Source organism: Rhinoraja longicauda, chromosome 17 (genome assembly GCF_053455715.1).
Source record: "Rhinoraja longicauda isolate Sanriku21f chromosome 17, sRhiLon1.1, whole genome shotgun sequence".
Taxonomy (NCBI): Eukaryota; Metazoa; Chordata; class Chondrichthyes; order Rajiformes; family Arhynchobatidae; genus Rhinoraja; species Rhinoraja longicauda.
In genome coordinates, this window is record NC_135969.1 from 7,807,710 (window position 1) to 7,828,552 (window position 20,843).

At 43.8% G+C, this 20,843-nt stretch overlaps 1 protein-coding gene across 13 annotated transcripts in view; it reads right to left on the reverse strand.

The window, feature by feature from the left end:
* Positions 1–20,843, reverse strand: part of atp2b2 (ATPase plasma membrane Ca2+ transporting 2) — a 1,022,617-nt gene that overhangs the window by 521,342 nt on the left and 480,432 nt on the right. For all 13 annotated transcript variants that reach the window (XM_078414003.1, XM_078414006.1, XM_078414002.1 and 10 more), the window contains one exon: positions 9,459–9,584. In XM_078414003.1, the coding sequence (XP_078270129.1) occupies positions 9,459–9,584 (126 nt within the window). The remainder of the gene's footprint in view (positions 1–9,458; positions 9,585–20,843) is intronic.

A 20,843-nucleotide genomic window follows, 5' to 3' on the forward strand; every position in this document is an offset into this window, starting at 1 on the left:
AAGGGTGGCACGGTGGCGCAGCGGTAGAGTTGCTGCCTAACAGCGCCGGAGACCCGGGTTCGATTCTGACTACGGGTGCTGTCTGCACTGAGTTTGTACGTTCTCCCCAAGACCATGTGGGTTTTCTCCGAGATCTTCGGTTTCCTCCCACATTCCAAAGACGTACTGGTTTGTAGGTTAATTGGCTTGGTATAAATGTAAGTTGTTCCTAGTGTGTGTAGAATAGTGTTAATTGTGGGGATCGCTGGTCAGTGCGGACTTGGTGGACCGAAGGGCCTGTTTCTGCGCTGAAGCTCTTAACTAAACTAAACTTGTTTAATTTGCTTTTCCTTTTTAAATTATTAGCCGATTCTTTTGGAAGTTTGAAAATCGGCAGAAACTTTGAATCTCCTTCCAACACCTTCACAGGCAATGCACTCGGTATCATTGCAACTACTTGGCTTTTTTTTACCAATGACCTTAAATATAAGGACTTTAAAAATCTGTTTAATCTGTCGACTAAAATCAGAGTAAGTTGTCAGGGGAGCCAGTACCCTTGCTATTAAATCAGTATAATCAAAGGCAGGGATATTCATTTTTCTTCCTCAGATAATGTTACTTTGTGTACTTGAAGTACCGGTGGGACAATAACCTCATTAAGGCTGGATTTCAAGGAGTTTCACAGCAGCAGATTTCACTTTCTCTAATCTCCATGCAAAAAGACCTGCCCAAGTATCTTTTGTTCTGATTCTTTCAGTGCTAATTGCATTGGGCGGAACTTGAATTTAGGTCCAAATACTCTCGGGCAAATACGATGGGAATGCATTTTTGGAAGGTCACAAATGGTTAATTAGTAACTACAGAATCTGTTTCCATTAACTTTCAGCAACTTGTATGTGGGACAAATTATTCTTATTTTTCAAAAACGGAACTAATACAAGCCTAGCCTATTTGCCTCCCTTGGAATGTGACATTTGGCACAAAACAATCTCTGCTTCTATTTCCATCTGATTATATATATGTTATTTTCTGCAAATAAACTGTTGGGAACAGAAGAGCATAAGGGATAGAAGTGGAGGTAGGGTATGAGATCAAATGTGTAGGAAGGAACTGCAGATAGACACGAAATGCTGGAGTAACTCAACAAGACAAGCAACTTCTCTGGAGAGAAGGAATGGGTGATGTTTCGGTTCGAGACCCTCTTGATCCAAAAGGTCACCCATTCCTTCTCTCCAGAGAAGCTGCCTTTCCCGTTGAGTTGCTCCAGCATTTTGTGTCTGTCTCGGGTATCAGATCAATTGCGCCAACTCCACCATTCAATAAGATCACACCTGAACTTTTACCTTAATGCCGCATCCCTTCATACCAGACACAGCTAAAAAAATCTAATGTTTTCTATTCAGATTATGCTTAGCAATTAAGCCATCATAGCCTTCAGTTAGAGAATTCCACAGATTAACTTCTAGCTGGGTAAATACATTTTTTCTTATCCAAGTTTCAAATGGCTAATCCTTTATTGTTAAACTGGAACTAAACATCTGGCCAGTGGAAATATCATCCCTGCATCCACTCTGCCAAGGCACATGAAAGGTTCGTGTGGATCAATATTATCAATACCTCTCATTCTACTTGGCACAGGCCCAGTCTCCATAATCTCTTCTATTTCAAATTTCGTTGTGACATAAAATGAAGCTATTCAACCCATCTGATCAATGGTGGGTCTCAGAACAATTCATCAATCCCACTTACTTATTTATTTCCTTGTAATCTATTCTCGCTCAGGTCCCAATCAATTCACTGGTTGATTCCTTTAACATCCAACTATATTTGGGATAATTTATTATAGCCAATTAGCATATCAAACAGCATGTCTTTGGGATGTGGAAGGAAATGGTGGGCAGTACAATGGCACAGCGGTAGACCTACTGCCTTAATACGCCAGAGACCCGGGTTTGATCCTGACTACCAGTGCTGTTTGTACGGAGCTCGTACATTCTTCCTGTGAACACGTAGGAGATCTTTGATTTCCTCCCACACTCTAAAGACATACAGGTTTGTAGATTAATTGGCTTGGTTATAAATGTAAATTGTCTCTAGTGTGTGTCAGATAGTGTTAATGTGCGGGGATCGCTGGGCGGTGTGGACTCGGTGGGCCGAAGGGCCTGTTTCCGCGCTGTATCTCTAAACTAAACTAAACTGGACCCAATCACACAGGGGAAACCCATGGTCACGACGGAACATGCAATCTTCACAAGGCACCCAAGGTTAGGATCAGACTCAGGTCACAAAGCTGTTACCAATTTGTAGGTTTTTGTAGGAAATCTCTTCAACCCAGGAATTAATCTGGCACAGCCTGGATTGCAAGTAATTTATCCCTCAGAAGAGAACTTGATCAGTGTCCAATTTTCAAGATGAGATCTCACCGTGGTCCAATGTGTGTCCAGTACTTTGTCTTTTTGGTTGCTGTAGATCAATCCCCTAGGCGGATTGATCCATGCCTGACTTTCGTATTGCTGACTGATCTATGCTCCATGCCTGGTTTTGGTAGTGTAATTTTGACTGATCTGTCTCTCCCTCCTAACCCCATTCTCCTGCCTTCTCCCCATAACCCCTGACACCCGTACTAATCAAGAATCTATCTATATCTGCCTTCAAAATATCCACTGACTTGGCCTTTACAGCCTTCTGTGGCAAAGAGTGCTACAGATTCATCACCCTCTTACTAAAGAAATTTCTCCTCATCTCCTTCCTAAAAGAACATCCTTTAATTCTGAGGCTATGACCTCTAGTCCTAGACTCTCCCACTAGTGGAAACATCCTCTCCACATCCACTATGTCCAAGCCTTTCATTATTCTGTATGTTTCAGCGAGGTCCCCCCTCATTCTTCGAAACTCCAGCGAGTACAGGCTGCAGTTGCCAACAAATGCTGGAATACATGGGTTCCATTTAATTTCAACGGTTCGATACGGGAAGTGCAGTAGCCTGTGGCAACTCCAGGTCATGACTTAATTGCTACAAAGCAAGAGCAAGCTCAATTCTAAGAGAATGCCACTGGCACACAGTCGTCAGTCACCTCATGTGTTCCTGCTCCTGAAGTCAGTTCTGCATGGGGTGGATGTAAGCCATAAAGACACTTATGATTGAATATTCATTTAAAACTGTGAACATTCCTGAATACACCTTGCGTGATTACGCACACATTCACACAACACACGCACATACACATTAAAATTATGAACAGTGCACTGATTTCATGAAAAGGCTGGTCTAATTTTCAGCACACGGTCAATGGGAATGTGAAAGTTTCTTTTAGCACAAGGCCGGTGCATGAAAAGCACTTGACGGTTTCGTCAGACTAAAATCAAATCTTCGAAGAAAAGCTACATGCATTTCCCAAGCTACCTTCCACGGAATTTATGTAATTATGTATTCCTTTCAAAGTTCCTCTGGCTGCACCTGACGCCTTGCATCCTCTGGAGCAAGACTATTCAACAAGCAACAGTCAGAGGCAGTCAGAATCCTAAAATCTTATCAGGCTGTGTTGAAGGTAACCTGACGTGAGACAGGAAGCTGAAGGGCTGTTTGAATGTATTGATGATGTGCTCAATAACTCAACATGAAGATATAGATCTTATTCTTTCTGCATTCAGCTGGCGGTGCTGGAAGCCACACAGACTTCATGAGTTCTGTCGGCTGAGGATAACCTTGATAACCTGGGAACCACCCGGAGGTTTGATTTGCAGGGTCATAGACTGGTAGGAAAGTGAACTATCTTCACGTAAAAGTTGCCCCTGAGATCCCTCTTAAATCTCTCACCTTAAACTTATGCCCTCTAGTTTTACAACCTTCTCTTCTGAGGAAAAAGTCTGTGAGCTTTATCCATGCCCTATGATTTAGGACATTTCAATAAGGTCATCCCTCGGGCTCCGATGCTCAAAAAAAAGTCCAAGCCTATGCAGCCTCTTCGTCAAGCTTGCAAGTTCGGGTAACATCCTGGTGAATCTCTTGTACACACTTTCCAACTTCATAACATTCTTCTCTTAGCTAGGTGAACAGAACTGCACACAAGTGTGGTCTCACTTTTACAGATGCATCATGATGTTCCAACTTCTGTACTCAGTACCCTTCCCAAATGCGGCAAGTAAGTAAAGGCAAGCACTTTGTTCACCACAACGTCAACCTAAACCACCATTTTCAGAGAACCAAGTACCTGTACTCCCATTTTTCTCTGTTCCACAACACTCTCCAGGGCACTATTATTTACAATGCAAGCCCTGCCCTGGTTTGATATACTAAAGTGCAACACCTCACACTGGTCAGAATTAAATTCCATTTGCCGTTTCTTGGCCCATCGTCCCACATGATCTAGATCCTGTTGTAAACTTAGATATCCTCCTTCCACTACGTCACATAATTTGGTGTCATCTGCAAATTTACTAACAATATTAACGACATTATCATACAAATTGTTAATATAGATAACAACCATCAGTGGATCCAACACTGACCCCTGCGACACACCATTGTTTACAGCCTTTGTAAAACAACCCTCCACAATTACGCTTTGACTCCTCATCCACGCCAATTTTAAATCAATTTAGTTAGCTCACCTTAGATTCTATGTGATCTTACCTTATAAGTGAGAATAACTTGTGGGAACTTATCAAAAACCTTGCTGAAGTCCAAATAGATCATTTTGCCTGTCCTCATCAATCCTCTTGGTGATGTCTTAAAAAATCTCTTATCAGATTTGTGAGATGATTTCTCACGAACAAAGCCACGGTGACTCTCTCTAATCAGCACAGATTCCACCGCAGCCCAGAATGTATTCATTCCAGCCTCAAATACACCCAAAGATCCACAACTCTTTAAGAGAAGAACCTTCCTTCGCCAAGGGAAGGCTGCATCATTGTCCATTACACTTGTATAAATCTTTCTTGCTGCAAAGTTGCATCTCACCTCCATTAAACCCCTCATTGGAATGGAGCTAATCTTCAAAACTAACGGATACTGTTTAACTGGCGGAGGTTGGACTCCAGAACCAAGGTCACCTGAACCTCAGTCGCTGAGCTGCGGTTTTCAATGACGCTTGCGTTTGTATGGAGTCAGATGTCAAGCACCGAGCTACTGTGCACCCGCTCATTACACCAGAGGAGAGGATGGTCCCTACACTCAATCTTTGTAAAATATCTGCCAGTCCATACCTTGCCTCAGTGCACTGCCCTCTGACAAAAAAAGGTTCACCACAAAACCCTGGAAGATGTGAATCACTTGATACCTATTCGGAGGCCCTCCTGGATGAAGACAGACATGGATGGTACATTCACCATTCCCTTCAATACACCACTACTGACTAGTAGGAGCCCCGACCGCCCCGACGTGGCAACTTCAACAGCCTGACCGCGGGAGAAGATGGCAGGGGAAGAGAAAAGACCAACACTCTCCTCCGCCTAGCAGAGCTGGTTCTTACCCTCAACAACTTCTCCTTTGACTCCTCCCACTTCCTCCAAACCAGAGGCGTAGCTATGGGCACTCGCATGGGCCCTAGCTACGCCTGTCTCTTTGTTGGGTACGTCGAACAATCCCTGTTCCAGACGTACACTGGCCCCATCCCCGAACTCTACCTCCGCTACATCGACGACTGCATTGGTGCTACCTCTTGCACCCATGCAGAACTCACTGACTTTATACACTTCACCTCCAATTTCCATCCTGCCCTTAAATATACCTGGACTATCTCTGACATCTCCCTCCCGTTTCTGGACCTCACCATCTCCATCACAGGAGAAAAACTAGTGACGGACATTTATTACAAGCCCACCGACTCGCACAGCTATCTGGACTACACTTCTTCCCACCCGGTCCCCTGCAAAAAGTCTATCCCCTACTCCCAATTCCTCCGTCTACGCCGCATCTGCGCCCGGGATGAGGTGTTTCACACTAGGGCTTCCGAGATGTCCTCGTTTTTCAGAAATGGGGCTTCCCCTCCTCCATTATAGATCAGGCTCTCACTAGGGTCTCTTCTACATCCCGCAGCTCCGCTCTTGCTCCCCATCCCCACACTCGCAACAAGGACAGGATCCCCCTCGTTCTCACCTTCCACCCCACCAGCCAGCGGATCCAACATATTATCCACCAACATTTCCGTCACCTACAACAGGACCCCACCACTGGCCATATCTTCCCATCCCCTCCCCTCTCTGCGTTCCGCAGAGACCGTTCCCTCCGCAACTCCCTGGTCCACTCGTCCCTTCCTACCCAAACCACCCTAACCCCGGGCACTTTCCCTTGCAACCGCACGAGATGCAACACCTGTCCCTTTACCTCCCCCCTCAACTCCATCAAAGGACCCAAACATTCTTTCCAGGTGAGACAGAGGTTCACCTGCACCTCCTCCAACCTCATCTATTGCATCCGCTGCTCTAGATGTCAACTTATCTATATCGGCGAGACCAAGCGCAGGCTCGGCGATCGCTTCGCTGAACACCTGCGCTCAGTCTGCATTAACGCAACTGATCTCCCGGTGGCCCAGCACTTTAACTCCCCCTCCCATTCCCAGTCTGACCTCTCTGTCATGGGCCTCCTCCAGTGCCATAGTGAGGCCCGCCGGAAATTGGAGGAGCAGCACCTCATATTTCGCCTGGGCAGTTTGCGGCCCGGTGGTATGAACGTCGACTTCTCCAACTTCAGATAGCTCCTCTGTCCCTCCCTTCCCCTCCTCCTTCCCAGATCTCCCTCTATCTTCCTGTCTCCACCTATATCCTTCCTTTGTCCCACCTCCGACATCAGTCTGAAGAAGGGTCTCGACCCGAAACGTCACCCATTCCTTCTCTCCCGAGATGCTGCCTGACCTGCTGAGTTACTCCAGCATTTTGTGAATAAAGAGAAAAGACATTGTGGCCTTCCATCACAGTGAGGAGGTGACTGGAGGAGGCTCACTGTGATGGATGTTTCTTTTTGTTTGGTGTTAGTTTATGATTGTATGTGTTATTGCATTTTTATTGATTATTCTTATTGGTCTTATTGTTCAACTGCGGGTAATGTTTCATTTCACTACACATTTATGTGTATGTGACAAATAAACGACTATTGACTATTGACTATGTTTCATTGCAAACAAGGATATTTGAAGATCAAAGTCTCAGACCGGGCACAAACCTTGTGATCTCAGTATAGCAATGATCCCTGCCCTATTTGCTTCCAGGACTACCTATAGTAGATACTTCAAAAGTATGAAGTTGAAGTCATGACTTGCGCTTGACTTGGATTTAAGTGAGGGGGAGTTGCGCAGATCGCCGGCCTCACTCTCCCGTCCTGGCCTATCGGGTTCCAGCAGCAAGACATAGTCGAGACGGCTGGGGACAGGTCAGGATGCAGTGGATGGTCAGAAGTGCCCTACGTATCTCACTCTGCCCTGTTTGCGCTCCACGACGCTTTGCTGGGATCATCTTTCTGCCCGTTGAACCTTCTGGTGGTTTCCTCCACGCGATCCCCTGAACCCAGGCTTCACACACTAGGTAGACAAGCCCTAAAGCCGCTGGAACCAACGACTTGCCAACTGTACATGTGGCATGCACACAAGACAGTAGAGACATCGTGGGGGCGGGGTCGTCCAACTCCCGTACAAGTCCCATTTAGGACTTGCCCACTGCCCAAGTACTACCAATGCTACAACACAAAATCCCCCACATCCACTGGTCGGATGGGCAAACCATCATCAGTACCCTGACCTAGGAGTACATCCCTGTCATTCACTCAGCTAAGTTGGGCAGGCCTTTCATTTGATTATTTGACACCAGACCCGCTACACGCTCAATTCCATCTTCTGCCATTGAAATAAGTTAACAAGCAAACAGAGCAAAGGATTCAACATATGATCAAAGGCTTGTTGAAAAAAACAGAACATCCCACTTGCAATGGAGTAGGGACAACCAGAATGATATTAAGACACTGGATTTTGTGCCTGAAGAGTGCACAGAATCGAGGTGTAAGTGCGGAAGGAGCCCTCCGTCCCTCACAAACTACCCACTCAACTGCCTCGTCAAACTGCCCCATCTGTGGAGGAGTCCATCAATCCTTTGTAGCAACATTCTGACATTTGCCTCATCCGCCACAAAAGTCCAGTGGAAGCAAATCGTCCTCCATCCTTTCTTGTTCCACGTGACCCAAAACTAAAACTGTTGTCCCAAGTACAAGAAACTATTGGCTTCATGTTTCTGTGGATAAACACTTATGGATAAAATGGGAGGGTGCTTGATCCTGCAGAGAAAAAAAAGTCTTTAGTGGTGGGGAGGCAACAGCATTTAGCTAAAGGTCTGATTATGGTATTTTGCAAATCATCTGCAAAGCAAAAGCCTCATCACACACTGCACATTAATGGAGGTGTCCCACACATGCACAATGCAAAGGAAACATAGAAACTGCAGGAGCAGGCCATTCGGCCCTTCGAGCCAGCACCTGCATTCAATATGATCATGGGTGATCATCCAAAATCAGTACCCCGTTCCTGCTTTCTCCCCATATCCCTTGATTCCATTAACCCTAAGAGCTATATCTAACTATCTCTTGAAGACATCCAGTGAATTGGCCTCCATGGCGTTCTGTGGCAGAGAATTCCACAGATTCACAACTCTCTGGGTGAAAAGGTTTTTCTTCATCTCAGTCCTAAATGGCCTATCCCTTATTCGTAAACTGTGACCCCAGGTTCTGAACTTCCCCCAACATCGGGAATATTTTTCCTGCATCTAGCCTGTCCAATCCCTTAAGAATTTCATATGCTTCTTTAAGATCCCCTCTCATCCTTCTACATTCCAGTGAATATAAGCCCAGTCGATCACAGGTGCTGCTGCTGCTTTATCTAGCTTTTCCTGTCAGGTTTAATTCTGTAAAATGCTTCATGACAACTGCTGCAACAGTGATCATCACGAAGGGGAATGTTTTCGTAGTAAAATCTGCAGGAGCCGGAAAAAAAATAGCACCATAGATAAAGGTTTTTCCAAAAAACATTTGTGGTCACAGAGAAAGAATAATCCTCCCGAAAACAATTTTTAAACAGAACATTAACCACGAGGATAATAAAACAGTGCAGTGTTAAGCAACTGATTAACATGTATGCTGTAATAAAATGATGACTAAATCGACCAAAATGACAGGAAAACTGTATGTAAGATACGAGTATTTCATTTTACATTATTTATCGTGCATTCCCCCTCAAAATGATGGCTTGTTCCTGCACACCATCAGGATTTTAGTTGAAGAATCACATTGGGCTAAACAGCTGGAGATTTGCACAATTTTCCATTCAAGACGTTAGCTTTATGCCAAATCCCACTGTGTTTCGGTTCTGTAAATTGACACTTAAAATGTGGCAGCATCAAACCTATGCTTCAGACTGGAGCTGCCATGACTTATTCACACATGACTGATTTTCGCAAGTGTTCGATCAATACACATTTATTTTCCGCTGCAATAATTGTACCTTTCTTGTCTTTCTTTCCCTCTTCCTCACTGCCTGCGCCCAACAGCGTGAATATGATGCCGGTCTGTGAGTTAACTCCTACAGCCACCACCACCATTTTGCCTGAACCTTCCATGACATGGGTACCTGCGAAGAGAGATAATCAGTGAAACAAGTGAACCAAAAACCATGGACAAGCTCATAGATTGTTTCAAGCTGCAGTATGTTAACAACTTTACCGCACTCTCAAGAGAATAAGGATGCATTTAATCAGAATTTATATTATCGACTTGAATTTTTTTAAACATATCCTTCTGTATTTTTCATACAGTATCTGAATGGCTTAAAATCTCTCCCATAAAATAAAGTGAACCAATTGTTGGAGGTGTATTCATTTCAATTCTTGAGCTTCAGAGAGCTTCTACAATGTCAATTTGGTTGAGTGCATGTGATTTAAATAATATTTGCTGAATAAAAATGTTTGGGGATACAATACATTCCTAATTAATAGGTTATTTCTGTTTATTCATAGGCATCATTGTCAAGAGCAGAATTAGTAGCCACAAACGTTTATTCTTCAGTAGTTGGTATTGAGTTGCTTTCTTGAACTGCTGCAGACCTTCTGTTGAAGGCACTCTCAAAGTATGGAGCTCTGGGATTTTGGGGTCAGCACCAATGATTGAATGGTGGTATGTTTCCAAATCAGAATAAGGTATGATTGTTGGAGAATTTTTCAGGACTGTTCCTCTCATGAGTCTGTTGACCACGTCGTTATGAGACAGAGGTCACACCATTGGGAGGTGCTGGAAAAGAAATATTGGCAAATTTGACCGTTCATTTTGGATACTGAATTTCGCTGCAGCCAGAATCTGCCATTAATGAAGGGAGCAAGTTTTCAGAGTGCTGAAATAAGCGCTTTCTTTTCTTTACAAAAATAGAAAACACTGAATGGTTTTCTTTACATTCGAAGTGTCAGTCAGTCGATACATTTACACTGTTATCTATTTTATACATCAGTACATTTTGTGTACATAGCACCAACGCCACTCATGAGGACTCCTGAAATGATAGGGACATCAGGTGTTTGAGAGACTTCGACATCGGAGCCAGCCCCTCAATATCCAGAGGAATAAAACTATAGGTTGCAGTTCTTCCTCAGAAAGCTTTTGTGTTGGCGTGTTAAGCTTCAGTGTATCCCTTATCGAAACTCAGCTCCCAGTAATGTGCCAGTCAGCAGCATTCCCTTATGGACATCTTGTTGTATTGGAACACTAAAAGGCTTCAGGCAGACCAGTGAAAGGTTTGGATAGAGTAGATGTGGAGTTTCCACTAGTGGGAGAGTCTAGGACCAGAGGTCATAGCCTCAGAATTAAAGAACGTTCCCTTAGGAAGGAGATGAGGAGGAATTTCTTGAGTCAGAGGGCAGTGAATCTGTGGAATTCTTTTGCCACAGAAGGCTGTGGAGGCCAAGTGAATGGATATTTTTAAGGCGGAGATAGATAGATTCTTGATTAGTGCAGATGACAGGGGTATGGGGAGAAGGCAGGAGAATGGGGTTAGGAGGGAGAGATAGATCAGCCATGAATGAATGGCAGAGTAGACTAGGTGGGCCGAATGGCATAATTCTGCTCCTAACCCTAATGACCTTATGAAAAGGTGTCTTTCGCTGAGTTCATGATCTTCCAGCAGCACACGTTGTTTGTCTCAGTATAGCCAATAGATCAGAGAGTCCTCTGTTACGCAGCGGCTCGGGATGAACCATGAGAAGACATCTTTCTCCATGTCCCTCTCTTGCAAATACACAGAGCAAAAAAGGGAGGCAACTGTCTCATCCTTGCTGCGCCTTCCTGAGGGCAGCGTGCGTTGGGAGTGAGATTCTAACCTGACAAGAAGGATCTGTATGGGGAGAGGGCTCTCAATGCCAGCCAACAGGTCTTGGTACTAATTGGAGAGTTGGAGAGTTCTGGCAATGAGTCATTCTGCAACTTTGCATCCAGTCCCTTAGCTTTAACCCAACCTGGAGAATAAAAGCAGAGCCCCATTCATTTAAATGTTCTTTTGAATGTTAAGTCTAATAATTATTTATGTTATATTAATTAAATGCGGTTTTAAGTGGCATTTTAAAAAAAAATCTTCCTACAGCATGGTGGCACAGTGGTAGAGTTTCTGCCTTACAGCGCCAGAGACCCAGGTTCGATCCTGACTACAGGTGCTGTCTGTAGGGAGTTTGTACATTCTCCCCGTGACCTGCGTGAGTATTCTCCGGCTTCCTCCCACACTCCACACAGGTTTGTAGGTTAATTGGCTTGGTAAAATTGTAAATTGTCCCTCGGGTATGTAGGATAGTGTTAGTGTGCGGGGATCGCTGGTCAGCGCTGACTCGGTGGGTCGTAGGGCCTGTTTCCGCGCTGTATCTTAAACTAAATGTTATTGCTGCCAACTTCAATTGCTTTTGAAGGCCTCCAATTATCAGCCTACTGAAAATACCTTCAACAACACAAGCTGCCAAAGAGCTGTTCAAGCAACCTGGGGCCCATCTGGATTCTAGTCAACATTTGCCAACTGCTCTGCTTCATGGGTCACCTTAGCAGAGAGGTCTGTAGCTCAATTTGTCTCACAAGGCTAAGAGAGGTTAGTACTGCTGCAGCCATAGTATGGTGGCAGCTATCAGGTGGATTTTGGATTGAGCGCAATCCAGGGCATTTATACTGCACGCAAGCATTATTACATTTTGAGTGGTAATCAATTCTAAAAACTCTACCTTCACACCTAATTATCTAGCACAGGACAATATAATGTGTTCGTAATTGTAGACATGCATATATTTGGGGGAAAAATAAAGTCTGCTCATTGATTAAAATATGAAGCCTTTGTGATTCAACAACAAAGACAGGATAAGGAGACGGTTGACACAAAATGCTGGACAGGCAGCATCTCTGGATAGAAGGAATGGGTGATGTTTTGGGTTGAGACCCTTCAGACTGAGAGTCAGGGAGAGGGAAACACAGAGATAGGGAAGTGTAGGGTGTGAAAATGAGACAAAAGAGGTAAAGGTCAAGGAAAATGTAGAACAGATCATTGTGAGCAAGGAGAAAGAGACAAAAAATGGAGAGATAAAATGTAATCGGGGCACTGCCAGACTGGTCGGAGAACTGGAAGGGGAGGGTTGGAGAGGGAGGGAAAGCAAGGTTTACTTGAAATTAGAGAAGTCAATATTCATACCACTGGGGTGTATCCTCCGTTACGAGGAGGACACTATGAGGCTGCCGGGTGACTTGGATAGGTTGGGTGGGTGGGCAGATGCATGTAGGATGCAGTATAATGTGGATAAATGTGAGGTTATCCACTTTGGTGGCAAGAACAAGAAGGCAAATTATTATCTGAATGGTGTCATATTAGGAAAAGGGGAGGTATGACGAGACTTGGGTGTCCTTGTACATCAGTCACGGAAAGTAAGCATGCAGGCACAGCAGACAGTGAAGAAAGCAAATGGCATGTTGGCTTTCAAAGCAAGAGGATTTGCGTATAGGAGCAAGGAAGCCCTACTGCAGTTGTTCAGGGCCCTGGTGAGACCACACCTGGTGTATTGTGTGCAGTTTGGTCTCCTAATTTGAGGAAGGACATTCTTGCATTTGAGGGAGTGCAGCATAGGTTCACCAGGTTCATTCCCAGAATGGCGGGGCTGGCATATGATGAAAGAATGGGTCGATTGAGCTTGTATTACCTGGAATTTAGAAGGATGAGAGGGGATCTTATAGAAACATATAACATTCTTAAGGGATCGGACAGGCTAGAACATGTTCCCCATGTTGGGGGAGTCCAGAACCAGGAGTCACGGTTTAAGAACAAGGGGTAGGCCGTTTAGGACTGAGATGAGGAAAAACGTTTTCACCCAGAGAGTTGTAAATCTGGGGAATTTTCTGCCACAGAAGGCAGTGGAGGCCAATTCACTCTATGTTTTCAAGAGAGAGTTGGATTTAGCTCTTAGGCCTGCAGGAATCAAGGAATACGGAGTAGAGGAAAAAGCAGAAACAGGGTACCGATTTTGGATGATCAGCCATGATCGTATTGAATGGTAGTGCAGGCTCGAAGAGCTGAATGGCCTACTCCTGCACCTATTTTCTATGTTCCTTGTAAGCTGCCCAAGCAAAATATGAGCCTTCCTACTCATAATGAGTGGATAATTGCTTCCACGAGGAATGCATTAAATATTGCCTCATTCTTTTAGGAAGTGGTTGTTTGACTTTATTAAAGAGTTTGGGATTCAGGTTCCCTAATCAGGGAAAATGCTGGGAATACTGATCCAGTCAGGCTTCAGAGCAGAATGCAATGTTGTGAAAATTGCTCACCATCTTTCATCTGGGCTTATCCATTCTCACCAATCCCAAATATTTTATTTTATTTTTGGCTTTTGGTATAAATTATGCTGTGAGAGAAAAAAAAACCAGGGAGGATGGAACAGGGGGCAAAGAGAAAGAAAGGAGATGAAGAGTGAGAGAAAGGAGGTAAAAAGGAAAAGACAAAAGGATTAGAGGAAGTGCTCCCAGGCAGCTACTTGGCAGATGCTCCAAGCCCGCTGTGCCCTGTATGGGGGAAGCCACCGAGATAGCCCCTGCTCATCCCCTGAAAACAAGAAACTGGGAGGATGGAGCCGGCGTCAATGACCGATATGACGAACGAGGAGCAAGGCCGTTAGGAGAGGGAATCGGAGTTGGCTTAGACAATAGACAATAGGTGCAGGAGTAGGCCATTCAGCCTTTCGAGCCAGCACCACCATTCAATGTGATCATGGCTGATCATTCTCAAGCTTGCTGCTTACTGAAGGTCAGCTGCAGGAGGAGCCCCTGCGGCACAACGGTGGACAGGTGAGGAGAGGGACATTGGTTCGCTGGTCAATCCACATGTCCAAGGAAGACGATGGCCGGAGGCCCGCTGCGGCCTGGGGCTCGCGTAGATCGGGCACTGCTCATAAGACCTAAAACTGGTCCGGACTTTGAAAATGGCACCAAAACATGGTGCCTCAAGCGAGCTCAATGGACTATTTCTGTACACTTTGCTAATCGGGGATTGTGCTTAGGTATGGCAATACCTTACTGGACTGTATGGAAGGAAAGGCTTTTACGGTGCATTTGCACATGCGACAATAAAAACACCATTGAACCATTGAAGAGAAGGGTGGAAGTCCTCAGATATAGTGCTAGGGATTTGAACACTCTCCTTTGTTTCCCTTGCAATACTGTTGATCCCCTCTCTTCCCTGCTCAGTTTTCTACACCATACCCCTTCCCGCCAATTACCACCTCTTGCCTCCCAGCGCCCCTTTCTCCAATCCTCCATTTCTCTCTGACAGACACACCTGTGCTGCTCTCAGATCAAGTGGCAGCATGAGTTTGAGTTATTAGTGAAGTCCAACACTAGTGAGGAGTCACCCATTGTTGACACATCAGCGATGATTTGGAAGGAGGAAGAGAGTGGATCCAACGTCCTGAGCTGGAATTGGAGCAGATCTGTCTATGACACATATGACACAGATCTGTCTATGACACAGATCTGTCTACGGCACGGTAGCACAGCGGTAGAGTTGCTGCTTTACAGCGAATGCAGCGCCGGAGACTCAGGTTCGATCCTGACTACGGGTGCTGCACTGTAAGGAGTTTGTACGTTCTCCCCGTGACCTGCGTGGGTTTTCTCTGAGATCTTCGGTTTCTTCCCACACTCCAAAGACGTACAGGTATGTAGGTTAATTGGCTGGGTAAATGTAAAAAATTGTCCCTAGTGGGTGTAGGATAGTGTTAATGTACGGGGATCGCTGGGCGGCACGGACTTGGAGGGCCGAAAAGGCCTGTTTCCGGCTGTATATATATGATAACCCAAAAAAATGTGATTCAGATGATCTCCTCCAGTAACATGGAAGGGATGGGGCTCGATGCCAGACAATGGGAGGCTCCATATTGCAGGTGGAGTCCATGGGCCAGAAGGATTAGCTATTGGTGACTCCATACATCAAATTTGATCTGGTTGGGCAAAAATTGGTAACCTCTATGTAAATGCTCATCTGTCCAAAATGGCTTTACTCTTTAGTGTGCATGTGCTTTGAAGATTGTTGCTGCCTTGTTTCTTGAACTGGGGCCATTGCACAAATGGATATTTCTTTTTAAACTCTGGTTTACCTTTTGCACAACTAAAATTGACAGCCCCTTTTACCATCCTGCACATTGTGCAGTGAAATGAATTCTTGCATGACTCAAAAGCAGAAATAAAAGCACAAGAATTCCAAGTAACCGATAAGACTTGACAGGTATGACAAAGAGTGGGTACAAAGTGAAAAACAGCATGAGTGGGTGTTCTTTTTTTTACCTTGCAAGATTATAATCTTAATTATGTGACTGAGCAAAGTCATTGCACTTCCTACAAGGAGGAGATATATAACACAAGGACATACTGTGTCATGATGGGCTGGTCGCAACATACTTTCCCATGGACAACTTTATCATGGCAATGGTCAAGATTAGAATGAACATCAACATTTATTCAGCAAATTATTTAGTTTGTTTTTCTATTTAAAGTTTAAAAAATGCTAAATTAAGACTTTGTTACTCATGCCGACAGAACATTTATTATGTTTGAATGTAATTGTATCGACTGTCTCCAGTTAATAAATTCTTCATGAAGTAGGAGCTGCTATCCTTTAAGGCAAAATAAGATGGGTGCATTTCTCGGATGTTGGGGCAATAACAGGCATCAGTGTTGGGAGGTCAAACTCCCAACACAGTCCAATTTAAGTCTTTGAGAGATCAATCTGAATCCCCTTTCTCGGTCGTGTCATAGACAGATTGCAGGCTCATTAAGATCGGTTCATCTCTGTAATTAGCACAGCTGCTGGGTTTTATAATTAGCTTTAAATCTACAATTTTGTTTGTGACAAATACGGATATCTAAATCTGTGTCTAAAGATTTGAGACAAAACCTTGACATATTTCAAAAAATGTTCAGTATGTTTCACACACACTGCAGTGACACATTTCTTTAGCACGTTCTGTCTTTCATTATCTTTGACATAGTAAATTAGTCCTTGTGCGGTGGAAGTCAGTGAAGTACATGTCTCCTGACAGAGCTAAAAATAGCCATGTAGAATGTTTATTGAAGGTAAGGATGTCAAAAAGCAGTGTTACAGATTGAATGGTCTTTGTGTGCTCATTGTGCCCCTTGGTGACTACTTAAAATCTAGCAGCAAAGGCATTTCAGCTGATAACTGTTACAAACCTTCCTTTCAATCCAGTTCAAAATTGAAAGCTGCTAAAAATTAATTGCCTGCAGAAACATTTAATTTTTTTCAATAATTTGTTGGGAATTTTCCCTCTGCCAGTACCCGAATACATTGGTTATTTTTTGATTGATGTTGCATTACGAGGAACTGCCTACAATCGATGGCCAAGCTTACCAATGTCATTCACCGGGCACAAGAAATTATTTCTACTCGTGTTTGACAGAATCTCAGTGAAATGCAGCTGAGTACATACAACAAATGGATATGGATCGACTGGGAAAATGTTTTTATAAAGTCATCAATTTATAACATAATTTAAAAGGACGCCTAATGTATTGTAGCATCAGCTCACGTTATTAAATGACTCGGGGCACAATATTGCACTCTCTTTGGTTCAAGAAATGCACTTACTATCACCCCAGGATAAAAGTGTGAGAACAATGTACATTTGTGTGGCATGGTATGATTAAACTGATAACCATCTCTCCATTTATTTGTACGTTATTACAATGACAAAACTGAATTCACATTGAACAATAAATATGAGGCAAAGGAGAAGTATAATCGTGAGACTAATTCTAAATATCGACACATCCCATTCTTTATTTATGATACCAGATGATTACATGAAAGGAAATATGAATTTGAATTGCCTGCACCAGCTCTTCATTTAATAGATTAAACTTGTTCACCAAAAAAATAATAGAGAATAGCAAGAAATTCATGATTAAAGTTATGAAATTCATTGTAAGTGTGTCAGTTGGAAGAAAGGTGCCCTGCCTGACCCCACATCCTGTGTTGCCTGGAGCCAGACTGGTCACAGCTCTTCATCTGCAATTGTTTTTTACAAGCGATGAGCAATTCTAGTTCTACCACTGCATCATGCAGGGAATTCCAAAGCCCGTGTGTACGAAGGAACTGCAGATGCTGGTTTACAGAGAAGATAGACACAAAATGCTGGAGTAACTCAGCGGGACAGGCAGCATCTCTGGAGAGAAGGAATGGGTCACGTTTAGGGTTGAGACCTTTCTTCCATTCTCCCTTTGGAAGAAACGTCACCCATTCCTTCTCTCCAGAGATGCTGCCTGTCCCGCTGAGTTACTCCAGAATTTTGTGTCTTTCTTCTGAATTACAAACCCCAGTCAATTTCTCAATGCGAAAAGATTTTCCTCATCTCCCCTTTAATTCTCCTATCAAGAGAGAGCTGGATAGAGCTCTTAAGGATAGCGGAGTCAGGGGGTATGGGGAGAAGGCAGGAACGGGGTACTGATTGAGAATGATCAGCCATGATCACATTGAATGGCGGTGCTGGCTCGAAGGGCAGAATGGCCTCTTCCTGCACCTATTGTCTATTGTCTATAATTACTTTAAACCTATGATGCCTTGGTTTGTATCTTCCTGTTAAGAAAAATAGATCCTTCCAAATTATCTTAGCTGGGCCCCTCACAATTTTATACACCTCTGCTAAGCCTTTCTTAGGTCTCCCCTATGTTGAAGGAAACAACCCCATCCAACGTAATCTTTCTTCAGATTTTCCAGTTGTGGCAACATCTACTTAAATCTAGCTTGTGTTCACTTCCATTCAATTGCACCTTTTCTCTCACATGGTGACTACATCTGGTACACAATTCTCAAAACAATGTCTAACCAACATTTGTAAATCCAGCATGACCATCCCACTCTGTCTCAGCTAACAAAGGAAAATAATTTTTATTGAATTCCCCTGAACAAATAATTGCATCTCCTTCCACCACTATCCCTGACAGGGTGTTCCAGACACCCACCACTCACTGGGTAAAAAAATTGCCCCACCCATCTCCTTTAAACTTTGCCCCCTATGACCTAAATGCTATGCTCTTCCAGTTGTTGATATTTCATCCCTGGGAGAATTGTTCTGTGTCTATGCATGTCATGATTTTATATACTTTATCAAGTTTCCCCTCAACCAGAATAAACAATCCAAGTTTGTCCAAACTCTCGTCATGGCTAATACTCTCTAATCCAGGCAGCATTCTGGTAAACCTCTTCTGCACCCTCTACAAATCCTCCACATTCTTCCTCTAATGGGGACAATATTCCCCAGAACTGCAGACAATATTCCAAATGAGGCCTAACCAGTTTTCTAACTTAATGACTTCCTGACGAACTCCAAACATAAATTCCCCTCTTTATCCTTGAATGCTCCTAGCTTCTCCCTACTTATCCTCTTGTATTAATATAAATATAAAAAACATTGGAATTTTCTTTAATCTGACTTGTTAATGACATTTCATGGTCTCTTTTGGTCAGTCTAAATCTCCGCTTTCGTCCCTTTAATAGTCCTCAAAGTTTAATAGTCTCATTTATTTTCCTAAACCGTTCACATGCTTCATTTTTCTTTTCGACAAAATGTACAATGTCTCTGGTCATCTATGATTCCCTTACTTTGCCATCCTTATCCCTCATTTTTCCTTGCAGGAAAATTGTTCCCCATGTTGGGGGAGTCCAGAAGCAGGGACCCAGAATAAGCGGTAGGCCACTTAGTACTGAGATGAGGAAAAACGTTTTCACCCAGAGAGTTGTGAATCTCTGTGGAATTCTCTGCCACAAAAGGCAGTGGAGGCCAATTCCCTGGATGCATTCATGAGAGAGTTAGATATAGCTCTTAGGGCTAATGGAATCAAGGGATATGGGGAGAAAGCTGGAACAGGGTACTGATTATGGATGATCAGCCATGATTGTATTGAATGGCGGTGCTGGCTCGAAGGGCCGAATGGCCTGCTCCTGCACCTATTTTCTATGTTTCTATGTTTCTTACAAAAATGAGTTGATCCTGAACTTTGACCAGCTCGTCTCAAACAACTGCCACATGTTTGATGTGGACTCACCCAATACCAGCTACTCCCAGTTTACTCCCCCCAGCTCCAGCCTAATAATGTTGCAATTTACCTTACCCCAATTTCCTACCTTCACCCAAGGTCCAGACTTATCCTTATTTATAACTATCCTAAAACCGATGGAGTGTGATCAAAGTTCCCCGAATGCTCTTCCTCTGAAACACCAGATGCCTGACCAGGCTGGTTTCTCAATGCAAGCTCCCTCCTTGAGTTTGACTATCCACATACAGTTTCACGAAACTCTATTGGATACATCTAACAAATTCTGCCACACCCCAGCCTTTTGAGCAAAGGAAGTCTCAGTCAATACTGGGAAAGTTAAAGTCACCCCCTATGACAACCCTGTTGCTTTTACATCTTCTAGTAATTTGTCTACATATCTGTTTCTCTATCTCCTGGTGGCATTTGGAAAGCCCAGAGTATAATTCCATTACTGCGATTGCAGCTTTCTTATTCTTGTGCTCTATACATGCTCTACTCAGTGGATGAACCTTCCTGTATACATTCTCTGATTTCCACTGTGACATCCTCCCCGCGTAGTAATGTAACTCCTCCACCTCTTTTACCTCCCTCTCTATCATTACTGAAATATTGAAACCCTGTCACATGGAGCTACCAGTCCTGTCCTACTCATCAGAGTGCCATGCACTGAGCTAGACTCAAAATTCATCTGCTTTACCCATAATACTTGTTGCATTAACACCATGTGAAATAAACACACGGCCCATCAGTTTCACCATGTTCATTAACCTCTCGCTGCTTGTCCTTCCTTTGAGACATACTGCTTTCACATCAGTCCTTCCATTTGTTGATCTGCTGCAAAGGATCACACAGCCGTAACTCTAGTTTGAATCCTCCCAAGTAGTGCCAGTGAACTTTCCTGCAAGGATGTTGAATCCCCTCCAGTTCAAATGCAACCCTTCTTTCTCTGCAGGTCCTATCTGGCTTGGATGAGAGCCCGATGATCCATATATCTGATGCCCTCCCTCTTGCACCAGTTCCTTAGGAACATATTCAACTGAACTATCTTTCTATTTCTCACCTCAATAGCACGTGGAACAGGTAGTAATCCTGAGATCACAACCCTGGAGGTTCTGTTTTTTAAACTATTGCCTCATTCCTTCAATTCCCTGCAGAACCTGAACTCTCTTCCTATCTATGTAATTGGGATCAGTATTTACGACCTTGTTATCCCCTTTCAAAATCCCAGTTTCATTATGAATGCCCTTGTCCATCAGCCACCTCATTAATGCAATGACACAAT